Genomic DNA, 24,602 nt, shown 5'->3' with positions numbered 1-24,602 from the left:
TCTGACTCCAGTCCATGCTGTTTTTCTGCATCACCCCATCCTCTTCCTTAAGGTGATAATACCTGTCACAAACAGGGCTGAGATTCTGTATATTGCATAAAACTACATATTGCTTTTGGCTTTCTTTTTTTCTTCCTTCCTTCCTCCCTCCCTCCCTCCCTCCCTCCTTTCTTTCTTTCTTTTTCCTTTCTTTCTTTCTTCTTTCTTTCTTTCTTTCCTTCTTTCTCTCTTTCTTTCTCTCTCTCCTTCCTTCCTTCCTCCTTTCTTTCCTTCCTTCCTTCCTCCTCTCTTCTTTTCTTTCTCTCTTTCTCTTTCTTTCTTTCTCCCTTCCTTCCTTCCTTCCTTCCTTCCTTCCTTCCTTCCTTCCTTCCTTCCTTCCTTCCTTCCTTCCTCCTTTCTTTCTCCCTTCCCTTCCCTTCCCTTCCCTTCCCCTCTTTCCTTCCTTCCTTCCTTCTTTCTCAGTCTCACTGTGTTGCCCAGGCTGGAGTGCAGTGGCACAATCTTGGCTCACTGTAATCTCCACCCCCTGAGTTCAAGCAATTCTTGTGTCTCAGCCTCCCAAGTAGCTGGAATTACAGATGTGCAACATCACACTGGCTAATTTTTGTATTTTTAGTAAAGAAGGGATTTCACCATGTTGGCCAGGCTGGTCTTGAACTCCTGACTTCAAGGGATCTGCCTGCCTCAACCTCCCTAAGTGCTGGGATTATAGGCCTGAGCCACTGAGCCCGGCCTTGCCTTTGGCTTTCTAGGAAGCCTCAGAAGCAGTAAAATGTAAACACAGTAATGTAAATGTTGAGGAGATATTAGTCCAAGTTTATTCATGTTGAGCCCTATAGCACTGTCACCAGTTACAGAATTTCATAGGCCTAAGTATTTCCATTTGATGGAAGTGCAATGTGTGTGTAGGTTATCAGCAGAGGCTCTTGTCACTTAATTAGAAATCATCATTTAACCATTTTCTGTGTATTTCTTCATCCATAAAAATGGGATTAAGGAACTAACTGGTTGTTAGAATATAAAGTGTTCACTACATGGTAGATGCTTGGTAAGAAGACAGTTCTGTATTTGACCTATAGTTGTCTAGGAAGGCCAACAGAATATACTCTTTTTTTGGGACAGGGTCTCACTCTGTTGCCCAGCCTGGAGTGCAGTGGTGCCATCTCAGCTCACTGAAACCTCTACCTCCAAGGTTCAGGGATTCTCCTACCTCAGCCATCTGAGCAGCTAGGTCTACAGGAATGTGCCACCATGCCTGGCTAATTTTTTGTATTTTTTGGTAGAGATGGGGTTTCACCATGTTGGCCAGGCTGGTCTTGAACTCCTGACCTCAAGTGATCTGCCTGCCTTGGACTCGCAAAGTGCTTGGATTTATAGGCATGAGCCACCCGTGCCTGGCTGAGAATATATTGTCTATTACAAAGCAGATATTTTAAAACATGTTGAAATTTTTAAATGTTCAACTCTAAGAGAAATGTATCTTATATATTACATAAAATCTTAATCCTTATATGGCATAATACACATTGATCTGGTGGCTGCTATATTTTCTAAAGCACTTCTAGATCAAAGTGTAAGCACATTGGCAACAACACAGGAGTTATATGCCACCTGTTTTTGATATTACAGCATATTTTACTCCTTCTGAATATAAAACCAATGTGATGTCCATTCTGAAGAGGATGGTTCTGGTTTTTGGATGTACATGCCTCTGACCATTCATTTACAGCTGTCTAGATAGCATAAAAGTATTGATTGCCTTTAAATGGCATTCTTAACCTGGTTCCATGAGTGGGCTTCTGTGATGACCATAAAATAGTAGATAAAATTCATGTGTGTGCACATGCAGTATTTTTTTAATAAAGAAAAAAAAAGTCCATTTTCAAAGAGCCTGTGACAGAAAGGTTAAGAAATACAACTTTACAGGAGAAATTAATACAACATTAATAACTTGGTATGACTCTTGCAATACCTGCAGCATTTGATCATATTATCATTCAACTTTTCATCACCAGAAGGGAATGTGAATATATTTAGTGTCTGCAGTGAAAATTCAATATTTTTTGTAATTCTAATTAAATTTCCTTCTTGTTGAGTAGATGGGAATGACACCGTGACAGAGTCTTCAGATGGCCTTTGGAATAACAATCAAACTGTAAGCATATTCTCCCCATTTGATTAGCCAGATTCACTTGTATATCTCCCTGGAAGCAAGTTACATTTAAAGACTATTTCTGTAAGACTAGCCCACAGATTTTTCTCTTCTTCTTAAAAAAAAAGATGAAGAAAATAATTTGACTCTTAAATAGGATGCTTTAATTTGAAAGGTTTATTTAGGTGACCCAGTTTGTTAGGGATGCCCAAAGAGAATATGTTAGTGAATAGCGTACTTAGATACATAGTACACAGACTTTCTGCTGGGAGAAAATAGGGGAAGAAAGAATGAGCTATTTTTTGAGACAGAGCATCACTTTGTCTCCTAGTCTGGAGTGCAGTGATGCAATCTCAGCCCACTGCAACCTCCGCCTTCTGGGTTCAAGCAATTCTCCTGCCTTGGCCTCCTGAGTAGTTGGAACTATAGGCACATGCAACCACGCCTGGCTAATTTTTGTATTTTTAGTAGAGATGGGGTTTCACCATGTTGGCCAGGCTGGTCTCAAACTCCTGACCTCAGGCAATCTACCCGCCTCGGCCTCCTAAAGTGCTGGGATTACAGGCGTGAGCCACCATGCCCAGGCCCGAATGAGCTAATTTAAGGAGAACAAGTTAAGATAACACACCAAGGAGGAATTCAATTATCAATAGGGAAACAGCATGCTTTGATGGGGTGGAGTAGAGGCTGCCCCGAACAAAAGTAAAATGTACGTGAAACTAACATAATATGTTTATTTCCCTAATATATTTCCCCTACCTAATGACCATTTTATGTAGAAATTTTAAAACTTCTACTGATTTTTTTCTATACATAAACCTCCGTATGGGATGACTTTTTTCTTTCTTTCTTTCTTTTTTTTTTTTTGAGACAGAGTCTTGCTCTGTCACCCAGGCTGGAGTGCACTGACGCGATCCCAGCTCACTGCAACCTTCTCCTCTTGGGTTCAAGTGATTCTCCTGCCTCAGCCTTCCAAGTAGCTAGGATTACAGGTGCACACCACCATACCTGGCTAATTTTTGTGTTTTTAGTAGAGATGAGGTTTCATCATGTTGACCAGGCTGGTCTTGAACTTCTGATCTCAAGTGATCCTCCCACCTCGGCCTCCCAAAGTGCTGGGATTACAGGCGTGAGCCACCGTACCCGGCCCAGGATGACTTTTTAAGATAACAAAATTCTAGATAATAACTTTGATTCTGTAAAATGTTCCCATACTTTTTTTCTCAGTGAACTTGGGAAAAAAATTAGGGGACCTAGTCTTATGATGCTCATCAAAGTCTTCTACCTCCATGTAAGTTAGATAGATTTATTAATAAGATCTTTTCTTTTGGCTTCTGTAAGAAACAATCTGCCTTTTGGTATGTGCAAGTAACTTTTTGAAGTAACAAACAAAAAAAAATCTGAAGTTATGAGAATAATCCTTCTGAGATTTTTTTTTAATTTTTATTTTATTTTTTTATTTTTTTGAGACAAGGTTTCACTTTCATTGCCCAGATGGAGTGCAGTTTCACAATCTCAGCTTACTGCAACCTCCACCTTCCAGGTTCAAGTGATTCTTGTGCCTCAGCCTCCCAAGTAGCTGGGATTATAGGCACCCACCACCACGCCTGGCTAATTTTTGTATTTTTAGTAGAGATGGAATTTCACCACCTTGGCCATGCTGGTCTGGAACTCCTGACCTCAAGTGATCTGCCTGCCTTGGCCTCCCAAAGTGCTGGGATTACAGGGCATGAGCCACCACAGCTGGCCCGAGAATAATCTTTCTGATAGCCAGTTGTAAGAAATGACAACATGGTCATTGTATAAAAAATTCAAAATGATCAAAGTGGGGCTATTTAGTGTAGAGCCAAATGGCCTTATGCTGTATACCTTAGTGACATTGTGAATGCCATTACATAGGCGTAAGATTTAAAAATTTAGCAACTTGTATGGCATGCACTGATTGATCCAACATACTGGCTAAATATCAGAACTACCACCATGTATATGTTTAATATGTTGACATATGTGTAGACTTGTGCTGGATTTAAAAAAAAAACCCTCAGAATAGTGAGGTTATTCTTTTCTTTTCTTTTTTTTTGAGACAGAGTTTCACTCTTGTTGCCCAGGCTGGAGTGCAATGGTGCTATCTTGGCTCACTGCAACCTCTACCTCCCGGGTTCAAGCAATTCTCCTGCCTCAGCCTCCAGAGTAGCTGGGATTACAGGCATGCACCACCACGCCTGGCTAATTTTGTATTTTTAGTAGAGACAGAGTTTTTCCATGTTGGTCAGGCTGGTCTTGAACTCCCGACCTCAGGTGATCCACCCGCCTTGGCCTTCCAAAGTGCTGGGATTACAGACGTGAGCCACCGTGCCTGGCCTGTGAGGTTATTCTTGGTCTCAGTTACCTACAGAATAGGTATGTTTAGAAGCAAGAGAAAACAATTTAGAGGCAGGTTCAAGGTTGGCAGTAGCAGAAACTTGGGCTTTCTGTGCCTTGACTGAAGATATCAAGATGTCTTCTCCCGGGTATCTTGAAAACATGCAGAATACATTCTGACCCAGTAGGTCACCTTCCTGGGCTCTATCTTAAGGAAAAAATTGAACTAATAAATAGAAATGTATGAGGAGGATGTTCATTGTTAATACTTATAATCATGAAAATATTATAAACAACCTAAATGTTTAATAGTAAGGGATTACTTAGTTAAGCATGTGCACATATTGCTGTAAAGAATGTAGTCATTGGCAGGGCACGGTGGCTCACGCCTGTAATTCCAGCACTTTGAGAGGCTGAGGCAGGTGGATCACCTGAGGTCAGGAGTTTGAGACCAGCCTGACCAATATGATGAAACCTCGTCTCTACTAAAAATAGAAAAATTAGCTGGGTGTGGTGGCGGGTGCCTGTAATCCCAGCTACTTGGGAGGCTGAGGCAGGAGAATCACTTCAACCCAGGAGGTGGAGATTGCAGTGAGCTGAAATTGCACCACTGTACTCCAGCCTGGGCAACAGAGCATAAGAATGTAGTCATTGCGGTGCATTTACTGACATAGGTTATAGCATGTTGGTTATAACACATTATTAAGTGAAAGAAGCAACTTTTAAAATAGTATACAATTATGATGTACTATAGTTCATATAGAATATAGTAATTATTTCTGTTAAGAAAAAATCCTAGAAGGATAAATTTCTAGAAAAGCATATAAAGCGAAATGGCAAAAGTGCTCATTTCTGGATGTTAAAGTTATGGTTTATTTATTTATTCGAGAGAGAGTCTCACTCCATTGCCCAGGCTGGAGTGCAGTGGCATGATCACAGCTCACTGCAGACTCATCCTCCCAGGCTCAAGTGATCCTTCCACCCCAAGCCTCCCAAGTAGCGGGGATCACAGGCACGCATCACCACTCCTGGCCAATTTTATCTTTTTCTTGGAGACAGGGTCTCACCAAACTGGTCTCAAACTCTTGGGCTCAGGCTATCCTCCTGCCTTACCCAAAGTGCTAGGATTATGGGTGTGAGCCACTGTCCCTGACCTGGTTATGGTTTTTTTTAGTTTCCCTTTTTTATGCTTAGCTGCACATTCTAAAATGAGCATGCAGTATTTGTGTGTTGTAATTAAAAAATGAAAGCAAAGCCTGCCTCCTGAAACCCCATTCTCCATCTACTCACATTACACTTCCCTCCCACCCCATAGGTAAGGTAATAAATAATAACACAGTTTTGCACTCCCAGACACTGGCTATGCCGCTTCTAAGCAAGCATGGCTCAAATGCTGTTACTCCACTATATTCATAGTGTTTATCAGGAAGGACCTAGAAGTACCCTTGCAAAGAACTCTATTGAATCTACTGTTGCTAGACATAGAAATAGATTCAGAGAGGCTAAACAGCTTGTCCATGGTCACACAGTGACTAAGTAGAAGACCTGGGATGTTGACTCCAGGGATTAAGATTTTACAAATGAGAAGACTTGTCCTTCACTCAGATTCTCCCCCTTCCTTCTATTAAAATACCTACCCGGTGGGCTCTCTTTAGGATTAGAACTAAGCCATGAAAGGGGGACCAGCAGGAAGCCAGGCACATTTCAGGCCTATTCCAGGAGGTGATGATCTCTTGTGATAGGCACCGGAAGACTTAAACAATTTTACATTTCTTCATGATTGCATAGCATTGAATTGTTAATCATGGCTATGTCTGTGTGCAGCTACTCTCAAATCTATTTATTTAGATAGAGACAGAATCTTCAATTACAGGTAAAAAGACAAGTAAGGACTGTAATCAAGGACAAAATTCAATAACTGAGCACATTAAGATAACATCACATCAAGTCAATTTATATAAACAATTTTTTTTTCTTATTTTTTTTTTTCTTTTTGAGATGGAATCACACTCTGTTGCCCAGGCTGGAGTGCAGTGGCGAAATCTTGGCTCACTGCAACCTCTGCCTCCTGGGTTCAAGCAATTTTTCCTGCCTCAGCCTCCCAAGTAGCTGGGATTATAGGCATGCACCACCACACCCAGCTAATTTTTGTATATTTTAGTAGAGATGGGGTTTCACCATGTTGCCCAGGCTGGTCTCGAATACCTGACCTCAGGATGCCTGGGGGCTCCCAAAGTTCTGGGATTAGAGACGTGAGCCACCACGCCTGACATTTTTTCTTTTTTAATATCACAAGATGATGTATTTGTGGAAATAGCCTATTGACTTTTAAAACAGTAAATTAAAAAATTTACACACAAACCCACTTTAAGCATACAGTTTTAGTTTTGACAAATGTGTACACCTATGTAAATACAACCTCAAGCAAGCTAGAAAACACCTCCATCGTTGTAAAATATGTTTTGCATTTCAAGTCGTCCTAGATTTTCACCATATGGTTATAAACTCAGATCATTTGGTCTTACCCTTATGTTCCAGAAGTCCCCAAGCACCAATACAGGTAAATGTGGCTGGGTAAGTGATTCTGGGAAATGTTTTCTCTTCATAACTTTCTAACAAGATGCTTTTTTGATCTGTTGTTGTTTCCTCAGCAACTGTCCCCAGCACATAGTCTACAGACGGCCAACACCACTAAAGGAATCTATGCTGGAGTCTCTATTTCTGTTTTGGTGCTTCTTGCTATTTTGGGTGTCATCATTGCCAAAAGTAAGTCATTTCAAGATTGTTCCTAAGGGACTAGAACAGGGGATGTACAGCCAAATTGCCTGGGTTCACTAGTTTCCTAAGTCACGTGATTTTGATTTCACACGACTTCCCTTTGTCTCCCCAAATCCTCATTTGTAAAAGGCACATGGTAATACCATCTACCTCAGGGGGGAAGGGAAATGAAGTTTAAATGCATTGGTACCTACAAAGCACTAAGAATGGGAGCTGGGTGTGGGGTCTTATGCCTGTAATCCTAGCTACTTGGGAGGCTGAGTGAGGCAGGAGGATTGCTTGAGCCCAGGAGTTAAAGACTAGCCTGAAAAACATGGTGGGACCCCATCTCTTAAAAAAAAAAAAAAAAAATTTTAAAAAAGCACCAGCCAGGAGCAGTGGCTCATGTCTGTAATCCCAGCACTTTGGGAGGCTGAGGCAGGAGGATTGCTTGAGCCCAGGAGTTCAAAACCAGCCTGGGCAACATAGTGAGACATTGTCTCTAAAATAAAAGGAAAAGAACAACAAAAAAAAGCACTGAGAATGGTTCCTGGCACGTGACAAGTGCACAGCAATCTTAAACTGTAATTGTAGTTAGAAAGATCCTTTTGCCATAAATATCTATAAATCTCATAGAACTTATATTCTAGTGAAGTTTTCACTTAAAACCACGATTTTTTAAACTTGTTATTTTTCAATTATTATTCCCCTATGGAAAACATTTAATTCTATAAGAATTTTTTTGAGACAGAGTTTCTTGTCTCACAGGCTGGAGTGCAATGGCACGATCTTGGCTCACTGCAACCTCCACCTCCTGAGTTCAAGCCATTCTCCTGCCTCAGCCTCCCAAGTAGCTGGAACTACAGGTGCCCGCCACCACGCCTGGCTAATTTTTTAGTAGAGTATTTTTTAGTAGAGATGGGGTTTCACCATGTTAGTCAGGATGGTCTTGATCTCCTGACCTCGTGATCTGCCCGCCTCGGCCTCCCAAAGTGCTGGGATTACAGGCATGAGCCACTGCGCCCAGCCAAATTTTTGTATTTTTAGTAGAGATGGGGTTTTGCCATGTTGGCTAGGCTGGTCTCAAACTCCTAACCTCAGGTGATCCACCTGCCTCGGCCTCCCAAAGTGCTAGGATTACAGGCATGAGCCACAATGCCAGACCAAGAAAAATTAAATACAGATGTTCCTCAGTACCCCTGGGGGATTGGTTCCAGAGCCCCTCGATTCCAAAATCTACAGATGCTCAAGTCCCTTAAAAAATGGTGTAGTGTTTGCACATAGCCTACTCACTTCCTCCAGTATACTTTAAATCTTCTCTAGATTACTTAGAACACCTAATATACAATGTAAATGCCATGTAAATAGTTGTTATATTGTATTGTTTTTTATCTGTATTATTATTGTTGTGTATTATTTTTATTTTTATTTTTAATTTTCAATTTGTGAGTGGTTGAAACTGAGGATGTCAAACCTGTGGATATCGAGGGCCAACTGTATCAAGAAATAGGAGTTTGTTGGGTAGTGTTGCGATCTGGAAGTCAACACACCATTGTGGTTTATAAGATTTATTCTCTCCCCTACAAGATCTAATTTTTTTCCCTGTGGGGGTGATATTGTTAAAATTTTGCAACACTCATTTAGAAGAAGAGGCACATGAGACACTGGGAGAGGAAACTGATAGCAAGACACCGACTAAAAAAGTAAAACAAAAGTCTTCAAAAAGCAACCACCCCGGGCTTCATGTCTCCCTTCTGCTAATTGTGTGTGTGTGTGTTTGTCTCAGTATAACCTGCCTCCCATAAAAGAACCCTAGTTAGCTATTTTGCAAGAGGTGGTATTTGAAGCCATGACTGATTTAGTTCATGGGTCTGGGCAGAGGAGAATCAGAAAATTAAGAGTCTGTTTGGCAAATTTGAGGAAGTTTTAACGTAATTATTTTGGAGCTTGGTTAGTCAAAGTTATTTAGCAATTGGCTAAAATACCTTGCAGGGAAGTTCAAACTTTCCCTCTGAAATTTCGATACTTGAGTACACCGAAAAGAATAGATTATTAGGAGATTAACAGGAGAAAAGGAATACATATTTATTATGTGTACAGAAGCCACACAAAATATGAGATGGAAGAAAGGGCCAGATGCCTGGAGCTTAAATACCCTTTTCTTTCTTTTTTTTTGAGACAGAGTCTCTTGCTCTGTCACCAGACTGGAATGCAGTGGTGTGATCTCAGCTCTGTGGGGGAAAGAAAGAGAGATCAGACTGTTATTGTCTATGTAGAAAGAAGAAGACATAAGGAACCCCAGTTTGTTCTATACTAAGAAAAATTCTTCTGCCTTGAGATGGTGTAAATCTGTAACCCTAACCCCAACCCTGTGCTCGCAGAAACATATGCTGTGTTGATTCAAGGTTTAATGGATTAGGGCTGTGCAGGAGGTGCTTTGTTAAAAATGTGTTTGCAGGGAGTATGCTTGGTAAAAGTCATCGCCATTCTCCAGTCTGGAGTACCCAGGGACACAATGCACTGCGGAAGGCTGCAGGGACCTCTGCCCAAGAAAGCCTGGGTATGGTCCAAGGTTTCTCCCCACTGAGACAGTCCGAGATATGGCCTCGTGGGAGGGGAAAGACCTGACCGTCCCCCAGCCCGACACCCGTAAAGGGTCTGTGCTGAGGAGGATTAGTGAAAGAGGAAGGCCTCTTTGCAGTTGAGATAAGAAGGGAGGCATCTGTCTCCTGCTTGTCCCTGGGAATGGAATGTCTCGGTGTAAAACCCGATCGTACATTCTATTTACTGAGATACAAGAAAACCGCCTTATGGCTGGAGGTGATACATGCTGGCAGCACTACTGCTCTTTACTGCACTAAGATGCTTGTGTAAAGTCAAACGTGAATCTGGCCTACGTGCACATCAAGGCATAGCACTTTTCCTTAAACTTATTTATGACACAGAGACCTTTGCTCACATGTTTTCCTGCTGACCCTCTCCCCACCATTACCCTATAGTCCTGCCACATCCGCCTCACTGAGATAGTAGAGATAGGGATCAATAAATACTGAGGGAACTCAGAGACCAGTGCCGGCATGGGTCCTCTGTATGCTAAGCGCCGGTCCCCTGGGCCCACTGTTCTTTCTCTATACTTTGTCTCTGTGTCTTATTTCTTTTCTCAGTCTCTCGTCTCACCTGATGAGAAATACCCACAGGTGTGGAGGGGCTGGCCCCCTTCAAGCTCACTGCAACCTCCGCCTCCCAGGTTCAAGCAATTATCCTGCCTCAGCCTCCTGAGTAGCTGGGATTACAGGCTCATGCCACCACACCCAGATAATTTTTGTGTTTTTAGTAGAGATGGGGTTTCACCATGTTGATCAGGCTGGTCTTGAACTCCTGACCTCATGATCCGCCTGCCTCTGCCTCCCAAAGTGCTGGGATTACAGGCGTGAGCCACTGCACCTGGCCTTAAATACCCTTTTCTTAGGGGAGAAAAAAGTGATGGATGTAGGCAATTTTAGAGGAAGAATAAATGATTTTTAGGGGAGATGAATGGGCCCAAAGAACAGACTATAGGGCAGGACAAATTCCTCTGGACTCTGGATGTGTTGTCAGCTCTAGTCTCCTTCCTGTGATGTGCATCAGTTCCCCCACCACCCCCACCCGCCCCCGCCCTGCCATTGATGAGATATTGAGATATCCGGGGAAAGGATTCACAACAACAGAATATCTTCTGGACGATCTGGCCTTTAGCTAGATAGGGGAGCTTCAGAGAAAGCCCTTCCCTAAATATGCTCCTCCCCAGGTGCTCTCACTTTGAATTCCAAAGAAGCCTATTTGAGGGTATTGTATTCTGAGCCCTAACGACCTCAAAATATACTTTCCTCCTTAAGCAAAAATAACTCATTATTTCCTTCTTTAGGAGAGAGATGACTGGTAGTACAAACTCTTGCAAAGGTATGCTTTCATAGAGGTGACTCTTAAAGTATATGGCTTTATGACCCAGTTCATCTAAAACAAATCTTGGTTGATGCCTGTTGTTCAGCAGCCTATCAGAAGGATCTTGGACTTACTCATTTTTTTTTAAAAAAGAAAGATAATTTAAGAATTGCATTAAAGTTAGGGAGGATATGTGGATGAATACACCAAACCATTAATGAAATTGAGATACTGGACAGTAAATGGCTTGTTTGGGTCCTGCAGAATCAAAAGGGACATGGGAAGGAGACACCTCAAGGTACTGGGGAAAAATCCAAGTAATAACAGAAATAATACACTTGATTGAAAAAAGATTATAAACTCTTGCTGAGATGTTTAACTTTCTCTTCAACTCCTCTCTCCCCACCCCTTCAATTTAGAGTATTTCTTCAAAAAGGAGGTTCAACAACCAAGGTAAGCTTGAAAATATTTCTGTCAATACTTTTGAGGTTCCTACTCTGGTAAAATAAAACTAGATTTCTGTCTCTCTCCTAAACTCTCCATCGTATACCTTGGATCCTGACAGTCTACTTTAATGAGCAATTCTATTATTTACACCTTCCAGTGATATTTGTAGCTTTGTGTATTTCCCTGGAGTTGTGGCAGAGCTGGTACAGAGGGAGCACCTCTATCCTAAGCAAACCCCATGGGCAAGATAACTAAATTGCAAGATTTGCTCGATGGAACTAAACATTTAATGAGTTGCTTTAGTTTGTTCTTTTATTTCGTTTAATGCTTTGTCTTTTTTTTTTTTTTCTTTGAGACTGAGTTTCACTCTTGTTGCCCAGGCTGGAGAGCAATGGCACCATCTCGGCTCACCACAACCTCCGCCTCCTGAGTTCAAGCGATTCTCCTGTCTCAGCTTCCCCAGTAGCTGGAATTACAGGCATGCGCCACCATGCCCAGCTAATTTTGTATTTTTAGTAGAGAGGGGGTTTCTCCATGTTGGTTAGGCTGGTTTCAAACTCCTGACCTCCGGTGATCTGCCTGCCTCGGCCTCCCAAAGTACTGGGATTACAGACTTGATCCACCATGCCCGGCCATTTTTTCATATTTTTAGCAGAGACAGGGTTTCACCATATTCAATGCTTTATCTTACTGAGTGTTACTGGCTATTTCAAAGAGATGAATAAAACAGACAAAAACCATGTAAGCAAATAAGCATGGTTCTTTTACATGCTTACAGATAAACACCATGGGGACTATAGAACAGGATAAGGGTCTGTTTGAATGAGTGCCAAGAAAGCAGCTAATTTGGAGGAAGATAATTCCTGGCTGCAGTGGCAGGGAGTGCAAAGGCACTGAGGTAGGGCAAGTGCCTCCAGTTTTCCACAGCTTCCATTATTCCCTGCTGCTCCCTACCCAGCCTGCTCCACTGATCTATATTAGCTGTGTAGCCTTGCAGGCACTTGAATTTGCCTGTAAAGACCTTTCAGTCTACCCTGCTGCCTAGTTACTTTTTCTTTTTTTTTTTTTTTGAGACTTCCAGGCTGGAATGCAATGGTGCGATTTGCAACCTCCACCTCCTAGATTCAAGCAGTTCTCCAGCCTCAGCCTGCTGAGTAGCTGGGATCACAGGCGCCTGCCACCATGCCTGGCTAATTTTCGTATTTTTAATAGAGACGGGGTTTTTGCCATGTTAGGCTGGTCTCGAACTCCTCACCTCAGGTGATCCGCCTACCTTGGCCTCCCAAAGTGCTGGGATTATAGGCATGAGCAACTGCACCTGGCCCCAGTTACAATTTAAATCCCCTTTACTGCATCTATGCCCCAAGGCCATCTGCCCCATTGCCGGTAATGGTAGGAGACTACCTAGTTCTAAAGCCAGCCAGCCTGCTTCATTTGGTTCAGGCTGAGCTTTAAGTAAGGACTTTCTCTGATTCAGAATCCATCCCTCTTACTTAGGCTGCCATCTATTAAGTCTAGTTCTCCTTCATTGGATGCTTGTACACAGACTTTCCTGAGTCTGAGTTAATTACCTGAGCCAATCCACAGAACCTGTCTGAACAGTGCCAGCATATTATAAGTGCTCAATACACATCGACTTGTGTTATTGCAGTCAAGCCCTTCACAGCAATAAACTGCGAGAGAGGCACTATTCTCATTTTACAGATTGGAAAACAGTTTCAGAAATGTTGAGTGACATCTAAGGTCACATCACATAGCATATAAAGGACTCAATCTCAGGAATCTGTGCTCATAAATATTTCTGGAATGGAAGAGAAATGTGTAAAGTATAAAAAAAGCCAAAAAAAACACAAAACCCCACACTAACAAATTATGAACACTTTTTCATGACATTATCTTCTCGGCGGTTATATCACACTGAGTCATTTGAGCTCATTGACACTTAAATTAAGTGTCTTAACACATGTATGACTGGCCTGTTTAGGGACCATAGTGGAGCTTTGTTTTTCACAGTTCTTTAAATGTGTGCACATGTGTTTCATCTGCAGCTGAATGAAGACAAGTTCTGTATTTTGGGGGCAGGCTTTGGTAACAAATAATCACTATATGCAAATATATAAAAATAACCAGTTACATCAAAATGCTACACATAAGTTAAAATTAAGTCCACTTTCTTCCCTCACTGGTATTTCCACTCTTCCTACTGATTTCTTTTTTTGAGACAGAGTCTCACTCTGTTGCCCAGGTTGGAGTGCAGTGGTGTGATCTCGGCTCACTGCAACCTCTACCTCCTGGGTTCAAGCGATTCTCCTGTCTCAGCCTCCCAAGTAGCCAGGATTATAGGCACAAGCCGCCACACCTGGCTAATTAAAAAAAAAAAAAATCTGTAGAGACGGGGCCTCGCTATGTTGCTCATGCTGGCCTCAAGGGGTCCTCCTGCCACGGCCTCCCAAAGTGCTGGGATTAGAGGCATGAGCTACTGCACCCAGCACAGGAAGATTTTTAACACTATGATCCAGCGTACACTTGTGAAACAGGACTATTTAACTATATTCAATGTTTCTCTATTCTGTTTTTATCTTGAGTATAGGATGTAGATCGCTAAGTAGATTTAACAACCCTCTCTAAAGGATCACAAGCTACAGTTGGAAAAGCACCAGTCATCCAATTCTTAGCCACATTTGAAAATGTGCATCTTGATTCAGCCACTTAGTTTGATGTCAGAGCTCTGTATTTTTAGATTTTCCATTTTTGTATTCTATTATGCGAGTTTCAAAGAGACCAGTCTGAGTTTTTGAATACTTCTTAGATTGTCTATCTACATGCTTATTAAACAGAATTTTCTTCAACTTAATAATAAGAGCCACACTTTTTACAACTCTGGAAGGCACTATTTATTTTATACTTTGTGTGAACGGGGCTCCTGGAGTCTCGAATACCTGATATTGCCTGATCATAAACAAAAGTGCAGCTCATGTGAGAAGTGGTCTGCTTTTCTTCTTACTCATGTTATTCTTCAACAACTCTTTCTACAGTGTTTCGTTTAGCAGCCTTCAAATTAAAGCTTTGCAAAATTCAGTTGAAAAGGAAGTCCAAGCAGAAGAAAATATCTACATTGAGAATAGTCTTTATGACACGGCCTAAGACCCAGTGGTGCTCTTTGAAAGTTTACACCCGTGACTGCGGAAGACTGAACAGATATCAGCACATCAGACATCTTTTAGACCCCAAGACAATTTTTCTGTTTCAGTTTCATCTGCCATTCCAACATGTCAGTGATACTGGGTAGAGTAACTCTCTCACTCCAAACTGTGTATAGTCAACCTCATCATTAATGTAGTCCTAATTTTTTATGCTAAAACTGGCTCAATCCTTCTGGTCATTGCAGTTTTTTCTCAAATATGAACACTTTAGAATTGTACGTTCTCTTTAGACCCCATAAATCCTGTATACATCAAAGAGGGTAGTCCCTGGAAACATAGCAAATGAACTTCTATCTTGGCCATCAGAGCTGTCCAGAAGAGGGGAATCTGTCTTAAAAATCAGCAAATCCAATGTGAGACTTCATTTGGAAGCATTGTATGATTATGTCTTGTTTCTATGTTATACTTCCAAATGTTGCATTTCCTATGTTTTCCAAAGGTTTCAAATCATGGGTTTTTATTTCCTCCATGGGGAAACAAAGTGAGTCTAACTCACAGGTTTAGTTGTTTTCTCATAACTCTGGAAATGTGATGCATTAAGTACTGGATCTCTGAATTGGGGTAGCTATTTTACTAGTTAAAGAGGCTACAATAGTATGGAACACGTAGACACCAAGGGAAGAAAATAATTTGCCAGGTGATTCAACATATTTGTGCAATTTTTTTTTTTTTTTTTTTTTTTTTTTGAGATGGAGCTTTGCTCTTGTTGCCCAGGCTGTAGTGCAATGGTGAAATCTCGGCTCACTGTAACCTCCACCTCCCGGGTTCAAGCGATTCTCCTGCCTCAGCCTCACGAGTAGCTGGGATTACAAGTGTCCGCCACTATGCTCAGCTAATTTTTTGTATTTTTTTAGTAGAGACAGGGTTTCACCATGTTGGCCAGAATGATCTCGAACTCCTGACCTCAGGGGATCCAGCCTCCTTGGCCTTCCAAAGTGCTGGGATTACAGGCACGAGCCACCGCACCCGGTCCATTTATGCAATTTTTATTACATGTGTGTCATGGTGCTAAGCATTTAAACAACCATCAGGCTTTCTGAACAAATTTTTAGAACCAAGAAGGTCAGCAATAAAAGCAAAAAAAAAAAAAAAAAGGCGTGAGTAGGGAAATGGCTGCCTTTTCTGCCTTATAAGTTATATTGCAGATATAAGTGTTTGAAACTCACTAGTTTTGACCCAAATTCTAAATCGTCTCCAAACCACTTTTATGTTTAAAATTGTTTTGGAGGCTAGCGCCATGGCTCATGCCTGTAATCCCAGCACTTTGGGAAGCCAAGGTGGGCAGATAGCTTGAGCCCAGAAGTTTGAGACCAGCCTGGGCAACATTGCAAGACCCCATCTCTATTAAGAAAAAAATTTAAGAAAAAAAAAAAGATAAAATTGTTTTGGAAAGGCAAAGTGTCTTTCTCATATCTAATCAATTCCTGTATTTTTTTTTTTTACAATTAAATTAGGCTTATTGTAAGGATATCTTTAGTCAGTATAAAAATATATAAAAAACAACTATACTAAACCAGTATAATTGTTTAGAAGTATATTTTTGCCGGCCGGGCATGGTGGTTCATGCCTGTAATCCCAGCACTTTGGAAGGCTGAGGTGGGCGGATCACTAGAGGTCGGGAGTTTGAGACCAGCCTGACCAACATGGAGAAACCCCGTCTCTACTAAGTATAGATTTGCAAGGGCTAGATTTGTCAGAAAAGAAACATTTCTACATGAACAGTTAAGGCTGGGTATTAATTTCAATTTCAGTTTGAGTAAACTCTGAAATAATTCATGGTTGAGGTTCAGAGCTACCCATACCATAGTTGTCTGGGGCAACAGGATGCTTGCTTTCAGAGGAAACTTTTTGTTTTTGTTTTTTTGAGATGGAGTTTTGCTCTTGTCACCCAGGCTGAAATGCAATGGCACAATCTTGGCTCACTGCAACCTCCACCTCCCGGGTTCAAATGATTCTCCTGCCTCAGCCTCCTGAGTAGCTGGGATTACAGATGCTCACCACCACGCCCAGCTTATTTTTTATTTTTAGTAGAGACAGGGTTTCACCATATTGGCCAGGCTGGCCTCCAACTCCTGACCTCAGGTGAGCCACCCGCCTCGGCTTCCCAAAAGTGTTGGGATTACAGGCATGAGCCATCGCGCCCAGCCAGAGGCAACATTTTTTAACACTGTTATCATTCTAGGAACTTTATAAGTCCTTTGAAGGAAAATTCTGCGGGCAAATAAGATTGTGATACATGGTATTTCAGTTTTCCCAATGTGGCCAGCCCGATCTGGTCAAGAATTTTATTTTTTTAAAACTATAGTGTCTTTTTTTCTTAAATTTGGGGCAACATGCACAAAATTGGAGATTTGAAATTAAAGGCAAGATTTGTAGCTTCTCTGGAAAGACCTGACAAGATTGGACTGGATTGCTATGTGACCAGGGTCCCACTAGATGGGGCTGCATCCTCTAATCCCCAAGTCCTTACTTTACCTGCATGCCCTCCTTTGTTACCTGCCTGACACCTGTGGGGCTTTTAACTTTATGGGAACTGCTCTATTCTCTGGATCCTTCTTGGGGATTTATGATGCATAATACTCTGGGAATCAGGTTAGCTTTGCTTAACACATTTCCAAAACTTGTTTGAATGCGTGAGTACAGTCACTAGTAGCATTCTGTAAAGTACGATGTATGGGGGCTTAGGAGTTTAGGGTAGTATACAGGATTAGGAATAGGACTTGAGTCTAATCCTAACTCTTAGCAGTTACACTGGATGACATTATAGCAAATGGTTCTTTATGTCTGCATTTTCTTCATCTGTTAGATGTAATAATTTCCGTATGAACTATGATGTACAGTGGTAATTCCAATGAAATGTTACATGTGAGAAGTCTTTGAAATGTAAAAAACACTACAGATACTGAAACAGTTTGGATTAAAAAACACTACGAAAACACAGCTTGGTAAATAATTTTTTTTTTTCTTTTGAGACAGAGTCTGGCTCTGTCATCCAGGCTAGAGTGTAGTGGCACAATCTTGGCTCACTGCAACCTCTGCCTCCCGGGCTCAAGCAATTCTCCTGCCTCAGCCTCCTGAGTAGCTGGGATAGCCACCATGTCCACTTAATTTTTGTATTTTTAGTAGAGACAGGGTTCCACCATATTGGCCAGGGTGATCTTGAACTCCTGATGTCAAGTGGTCTGCTTGCCTCAGCCTCCCAAAGTGTTGGAATTGCAGGTGTGAGCCACCGTGCCCAGCCAGGGCTTAGTAAATAATTTCAATGGTGTTACACCTATAAGTCTCTTGCTGTGTGGTGTCTTTTAAAATAACATTTCTTTTTTGAAACAATTGATATTGGGTAATTTGGCCATCATCATATACTGTAGAAAAAAATTGTCAAGTGAGAGGGAGAATAGGTAAGAAGGAAGAAAGGGGAGGAATTACTGAATATGAATTATTTTCCTTTAAATATATTAGTCCTGAGGATCACATTGAGTTTTTTAAATTACTATTTAAGATATTGTTGAGATTCCATTACCTACAATCAGTCTTGGGACATTAGAACACTGGTATAATTAAGACTGTATGTTTAAATTGAGAAATTTTGCACAACTTTAACAAGTAGCAGAACTAATCGTTCACTGATGGCTTTAAAGATGAAATAATTCTGTGAATACATGAAACTGTGAGGGACTCTTGGTGGTTGTCTAGGTTTATTTGTATGCATACTCATTAATAAAAGTGTTTTTTTGTTTGTCTCTTGAAAACAAAACAGCTTTGTTTTAACAAAACAACAATGGAACAAATTTGAAAACCGACTCGATATTTTCTCTGGCTCATCATTTAGTTTGGATCAGGCATCTTCAACTTGCCATGAGCTCTAGTCAAAGTGGATCAAATTTGTGGCAAGTCACATAGGTGTCAGGTGCTCTTCAGGAAACAACCCTGAACTCCAGGTTCTAAGGAGCTTAGTAGGGAAGAAATACAAAACCCATCACTTCTGGTATTGACTATTACTAAGAGAAAGAATCTTGTGATAGAGACTGGCTTCTCAACTATGGCATTTGGGGACAGAAGTCTCTGTTGTAGGGGGCTGTCCTGTGCATTGTAAGGTATTTAGCATCATCCCTGGCCTCCACCCACTAGATGCCAGTCACATCCTCCAGTGGTGACAACTGACAATGTCCCCGCAGGCACAGCTGAGAACCACTGAGGTAGAGGGTGTTTGTTGTGGAGTAGGAAGTGGTGTAGCTTTAGCTGGTTGGTCAGCGGCTGCTTCTAGGAAAGAGGTTACATTTAAGTTGAAACCAAGGAAAATGTGTAGGTAGCAGCCACATGAGAATCTAGTGGAAGGAAAACAAATGCAAAGGCTGCGGGGCAGCAGGAAGCTTGTGTATTAAAAGAGAGGACGTTGTGTTCCAATGAGTAAAAAACTAGGGAGTGAAGAGAGATGAAGAGAAGCGAGGCTGAAGAGATGCGCAAGCGGTCTGACCAGGTGCTGGATGAAAAGGAATCTATAGGCCAGGCACAGTGGCTCACACCTATAATCCCAGCACTTTAGGGGGCCAAGGCTGGAGGATCACTTGAGCCCAGGAGTTTAAGTCCAGCCTGGGCATCAAAGTGAGCCTCCATCTTATTAAAAATTTAAAAAAGAAAGGAAAAGGGCTTTATGAAGATGTCTGTTTGGAAAAGAGTCCCACTCTTAGAAAACCACTTTTGCATATTAAAGGCTAAACCTGCTACCCATCACCAAATTCTATGTTAACATTCACTAACATGCTTCAGTGACACTATTCTAAGTCAGGTATAGCCTGAGAGTCAGGTTTGTTTGGATGACAGAAAGGTATAAGCAGGGGAAAAAGAGGGGGAGAAGGGAACCTATTGGCAGCAAGGGGCTTTCCACAGGGCTGTGAGACACTCCCAGGCCTTACAAGAGGGGTTGTGAAAAAAGAGGGAAATGGCACCAACGTTTGGCTCTAATTGGTTTGGGCCCAAACTTGCTGCTTTGGGAGGCAGTAGTGGGGTGGTACAGGAGCTGATTTTATCCAGTCCACAAATGGATTTTTAAAATAGTTTTTTGATGTATATTTTTTAAGATTCATCAAACCCATGATTTAATGGGTATTGATTAGAATGAGTAAAATGTTAAAGTTAATTAATCTAAAATAATTTGAGTGAATAATAGCAAAAAAGCATGTGAATACGGCAAAGGTTATGTAGATGCCTGAAGTCGGAGAGTCAATAGATCAAAATCAGCTGGGAGCTTGTTAAAATACATATTTCTTGGGCCTATTTCTAGACATTCTGGTTTAGCAATACAGATGGGACCTGAGAATTTTTGTTTGTTTAAATGACAGAAGACAGGCTACTATAAAATATTTTACATTTCAGTAAAAGCATTGACTTCATGAAAGAACATGAGGAAATAAGAGCATACAATCATCCTTTACTTTTACTTATTTCAGATGTAAATCTCAGGAAATGAACCCAAAGTCTTTCTTGCAGGGGACTTTGGGTATTGCACTGCCACTTTTGTTTATTTAGTTACTTTTTGAGACAGAGTTTTGCTCTTGTCGCACAAGCTGGAGTGCAATGGCTCAATCTCAGCTCACTGCAACCTCTGCCTCCTGGGTTCAAGCCATTCCCCTGCCTCAGCCTCCCAAGTAGCTGGGATTACAGGCGCCTGCCACCACGCCTGGCGAATTTTTGTATTTTTAGTAGAGGTGGGGTTTCACCATGTTGGCCAGGCTGGTCTTGAACTCCTGACCTCAGGTGATCCACCCACTTCAGCCTTCCAAAGTGCTGGGATTACAGGCTTGAGCCACCATGCCCAGCTTTGCACTGTCACTTCTGAGGCTAAATAAAATTACCTGGAGTCTCCAAAATATAGGAAGACCCAAAAAATGTAGGGGGAGCTTATTTATACTCTGGTTTTCATGGTCTAGTTTGTGGATGTTTCTTGCAGGTTCGTAGTGCTCTCTGGAAGGAAAGGAATGACAATTAGTCATTTGATCTTCCTCTAATTAAGGTTTTCTTCTGTCATTGATTTCCTTTTGCTTTTTTTTTTTTTTTTTTCCTTTGAGACAGGGTCTTGCTCTGTCACCCAGGCTGGAGTGCAGGGCTGTGATCACAGCTCACTGCAGCCTTGAAGTCCTGGGCTCAAGTATCCTCCCACCTCAGCCTCTCAAGTAGCTGGGACCACAGGTGTGTGCCGCCTTGCCCAGCTAATTTTTGTGATTTCTGTAGAGATGTAGTTTCACCATGTTACCCAGGCTGGTCTCAAACTCCTGGGCTCAAGCAATCTGCCCACCTCGGCCTCCCAAAGTGCTGGGATTGCAGGCATGAGCCACCACACCCGGCCCTTTTGCCATTAATTGTAAACAGTTTTGGAGGGTCTCAGAATTCATATCCTCTTAAAGCCACCATACCTGGCTAATTTTTTTTTTAAGTAGAGATTAGGTCTTGCTATGTTGCCAAGCTGGAGTGCAGTGGTGTGATCATGGCTAACCCTAAGCGCAGCCTCAAACTCTTAAGCTCAAGTGATCCTCCTACCTCAGCCTCCTGGGTAGCTGGGATTACAGGCATGTGCCACCATGCCTGGCTCATTTTTGTATTTTCTGTAGACACAGAGTCTCCCTATGTTGCCCAGGCTCTCTCAAAACTTTATTTCTTCTTTGACTATTGATCGCATTAGATTTTCTAAGGATATATACACAAAGGCTGTTGCTCTACCCACTGCAAAAGTAATGATAGCCAACCAGAAAACGTGAGGGTGCCCTTGGTAGCCTTGACACAGAATGTGAGCACGGTGTACATGGGGCTGAGAGAAAAACAGTCTATAACTCAGAACTCCTGGGAATCTAATTGTAACGTTCCCTTGGGGATTCTCATGGACACTAAGGACTTTTCCAACTCTTACTTAGAGTCTTGGGTGGCTACTTGTGCCTCACCCCAGTCGCTCCTGAGTCCTTCCTCTGCAGGGCCACCAGCATAACCTCAAAGCCAAGATCTGTTTGTGTTACATCTTAGCTGGAAATCCTGCAACTACTCCCAATTTGGTAAAATTCTCAACTCCACAGCAAGCCCTCCACTGCTTATCCCCAACTCACTTTGCTTCATGGAGTCCCTTCCTGCTATGTTCCAAAGGCTGTAAGTGCCTCAGATATCCACTCTCTACTCTATGGGCCATCCCACCTGCCAGGAATGCTTGTTCCCTGTTTCTCCAAGGGGCATGTCATTCCTCAAAGTCCTGCTCCAGAGTCACTGCTTCAGCCCTTCTGGTCCTAATCCTCCTGGATAGAATTAATCCCCTCTTCTGAATACTTCTGGGCAGCCCTTTTTAATTACTCAATAAACATGGAAAAATAGAGTACCTCCCATATTCTAGGCATGGTGCTAGTACCTAGCTGAGATTAGTCTGCATGAGGCCAGGATTCTGCCTAGCCTGTGGGGCACCTTAGGGTAAATTACAAAGAGGCCTTCCTCTTCTTTCTGGCTGACACAGCCCTGAGTCAGGACAGAGCTTGTAAAAAGGAGTGTGACTTAGGATTTTTGTGCTGTGCAAACTAAAACCATAAATGGTGATCCTATAACTTTGTCCCTTGTATTAGAGATATTTACATTGATGGTGCTTTTTTTACTCAACACTTTGAGGAAAGTGTCTGTATTTTCTCAGCACCTAGCTTATACTTCGTGGGTGTTTGATATATATCTATTAAAATTAGTTAATAAATGGATAGGGCCAGGTGCGGCGGCTCACCCATGTAATCCCAGCACTTTGGGAGGCTAAGGGGGTGAATCACTTGAGGTCAGGAGTTCAAGACCAGCATGGCCAACATGGTGAAACCCCATCTCTACTGAAAATACAAAAATTTGCCAGATGTCTTGGCACACGCCTGTAATCCCAGCTAGTCTCAGGAGGTTGAGGCAGGAGAATCGCTTGAACCCAGGAGGCTGAGGTTGCAGTGAGCTGAGATTGTGACACTGCTCTCTATCCTGGGTGAGAGTGAGACTCTGTCTCAAACAAACAAACAAATAAATAAAGATAAAAAATAAATTGATAAAAGAATGTTTCTTAGAACCTTCCTGTGTACTCTAGGGATGGGATAGAGCAAGGAAGACTGTCTCTTTTACAAGTCCATTTATATTACTGGCTGGAGCCGGTGTGAATCTCAGTGACTCTCTGAGATCAGTAATTTGCAACCTTAGCTGCGTATTAGAATCATCTAGGAAGGTTGAGAAACTACCCATGCCTAGATCAATTAAATCAGAATTTCAGGAGGTGGGTCGCAGGTATTATAATTTTTTCAATCTCCCCAGATTTTTTATGTTTTTGAGACAGATTCTTGCTGTATTGTCCAGGCTGGACGGCAGCGGTGTGATCAAGGCTCACTGCAGCCTCAAACACCTGGGCTCAAGCAAGTCTCCCGTCTCTGCCTTCGAGTAGCTAAGACTACGGCCACACCACCATGCCCATCTAATTTTTTTATTTGTAGAGACTGAGTCTCGTTATGTTGCCCAAGCTGTTCTTGAACTCCTGGGCTCAAGAGATCCTCCAATCTCAGCCTTTCCAAGTGCTGGGTTTCCAGGCATGAGCCCTGTGACCAGCCTTCCCCAGGAGATTTAAGTGTGTAGCTGAGATTGAGAACCACCGATCTTGAGAGATTTGGGAAGGGGAGATGACAGCATGTTTCTATGTTGTGTGTGTCAAGTGCTCTGGAAGGACATAAAAGACACAAAATTAAACCGGAAAATGTCCACAATAGGCTAGAGCAGGGGAAAAACCAAGTAAGAAAAATGGCAAGAGGCTGGTGACCACAGGTGTGTCCTATGTCTAGCACCCATTACAAGAGCATGATGTTGGTGGCACCCCTGGGAACAAGAAGGCTGAATGCCGCCATGCTTTTGGAAAGCTTCCCAGGAAGCTGGCTCACAGCTGTTCAGCTGACTTTGTCCCTGGGCCTCCTAGGAACTAAATGTTTCCCCTACAAACTGGTAAAAATAAATAAGAAAGTCCCCTTTGGACTGCGAGGAAATGCTCTAGGGTAACCCCTATTTTGTGCTGTGGACAGCTGAGATGGGGCTTGCTCTGCCTGTAAGTCCCTGCACCTGCTTGAGCCTAAAAATACTTAAAAAAAAATTTGGGAACGAGGTCTTGCAATATTGCCTGGGCTAGAGTGCAGTGGCTATTCACAGGCATGATGTTAGTGCACTACAGCCTTGAAATCCTGGCCTCAAGCGATCCTCTTGCCTCAGCCTCCAGAGTAGCTGGGACTCCAGGTAAGCATCACCATACCCAGCTCTAAAAAATACTTTAATGATGACTGATACACACATTACTTAATGGACTTTAATTTTTAGAAAAGTTTTAGGCTAACAGCAAAGTTGAACAGAAAGTACGAGTTCCCACATAGTCACCTTCCTCGCACAATGCACACGCACATGACTTCGCCACCATTGTTAACATTCCCCACCAGTGTGGCATATTTGTTACAAATGATGAATCAACATAGACACATCATTATCAATTGAAGTTCATAGTTTACATTAGGGTTCATGCATTGTGTTGTGCATTCTATGGGTTTTGATAAATGTATAATGACATGTACCCACCATTATAGTATCATACAAAATAGTTTTGCTGCCCTAAAACCTGATAGATCCACCTAGTCATCCTTCCCTCTCCCCAAATCCCTGGAAGTCACTGATCTGATCTTTTCACTGTCTCCATAGTTCTATCTTTTTCAGAATGTCATATAGTTGTAGTCATACAGTGTGTA

General features: G+C 42.1%; 1 protein-coding gene across 2 annotated transcripts in view; it reads left to right on the top strand.

The window, feature by feature from the left end:
• Positions 1-14,995, top strand: part of HAVCR1 (hepatitis A virus cellular receptor 1) — a 28,002-nt gene extending 13,007 nt beyond the window's left edge. Inside the window, exons 5-8 of one of the 2 annotated variants that reach the window (XM_032155990.1) lie at positions 2,100-2,155; positions 7,165-7,279; positions 11,611-11,644; positions 14,674-14,995. In XM_032155990.1, coding sequence (XP_032011881.1) covers positions 2,100-2,155; positions 7,165-7,279; positions 11,611-11,644; positions 14,674-14,782 — 314 coding nt within the window. In that variant the 3' untranslated portion in view covers positions 14,783-14,995. The remainder of the gene's footprint in view (positions 1-2,099; positions 2,156-7,164; positions 7,280-11,610; positions 11,645-14,673) is intronic. The other variant, XM_032155988.2, reaches the window with a different exon arrangement.
• Positions 14,996-24,602: the final 9,607 nt, after the last annotated feature.

Source organism: Hylobates moloch, unplaced genomic scaffold (assembly GCF_009828535.3).
Source record: "Hylobates moloch isolate HMO894 unplaced genomic scaffold, HMol_V3 SCAFFOLD_6, whole genome shotgun sequence".
Classification (NCBI taxonomy): domain Eukaryota; kingdom Metazoa; phylum Chordata; class Mammalia; order Primates; family Hylobatidae; genus Hylobates; species Hylobates moloch.
This window is presented reverse-complemented; position numbering and strand designations above follow the sequence as displayed.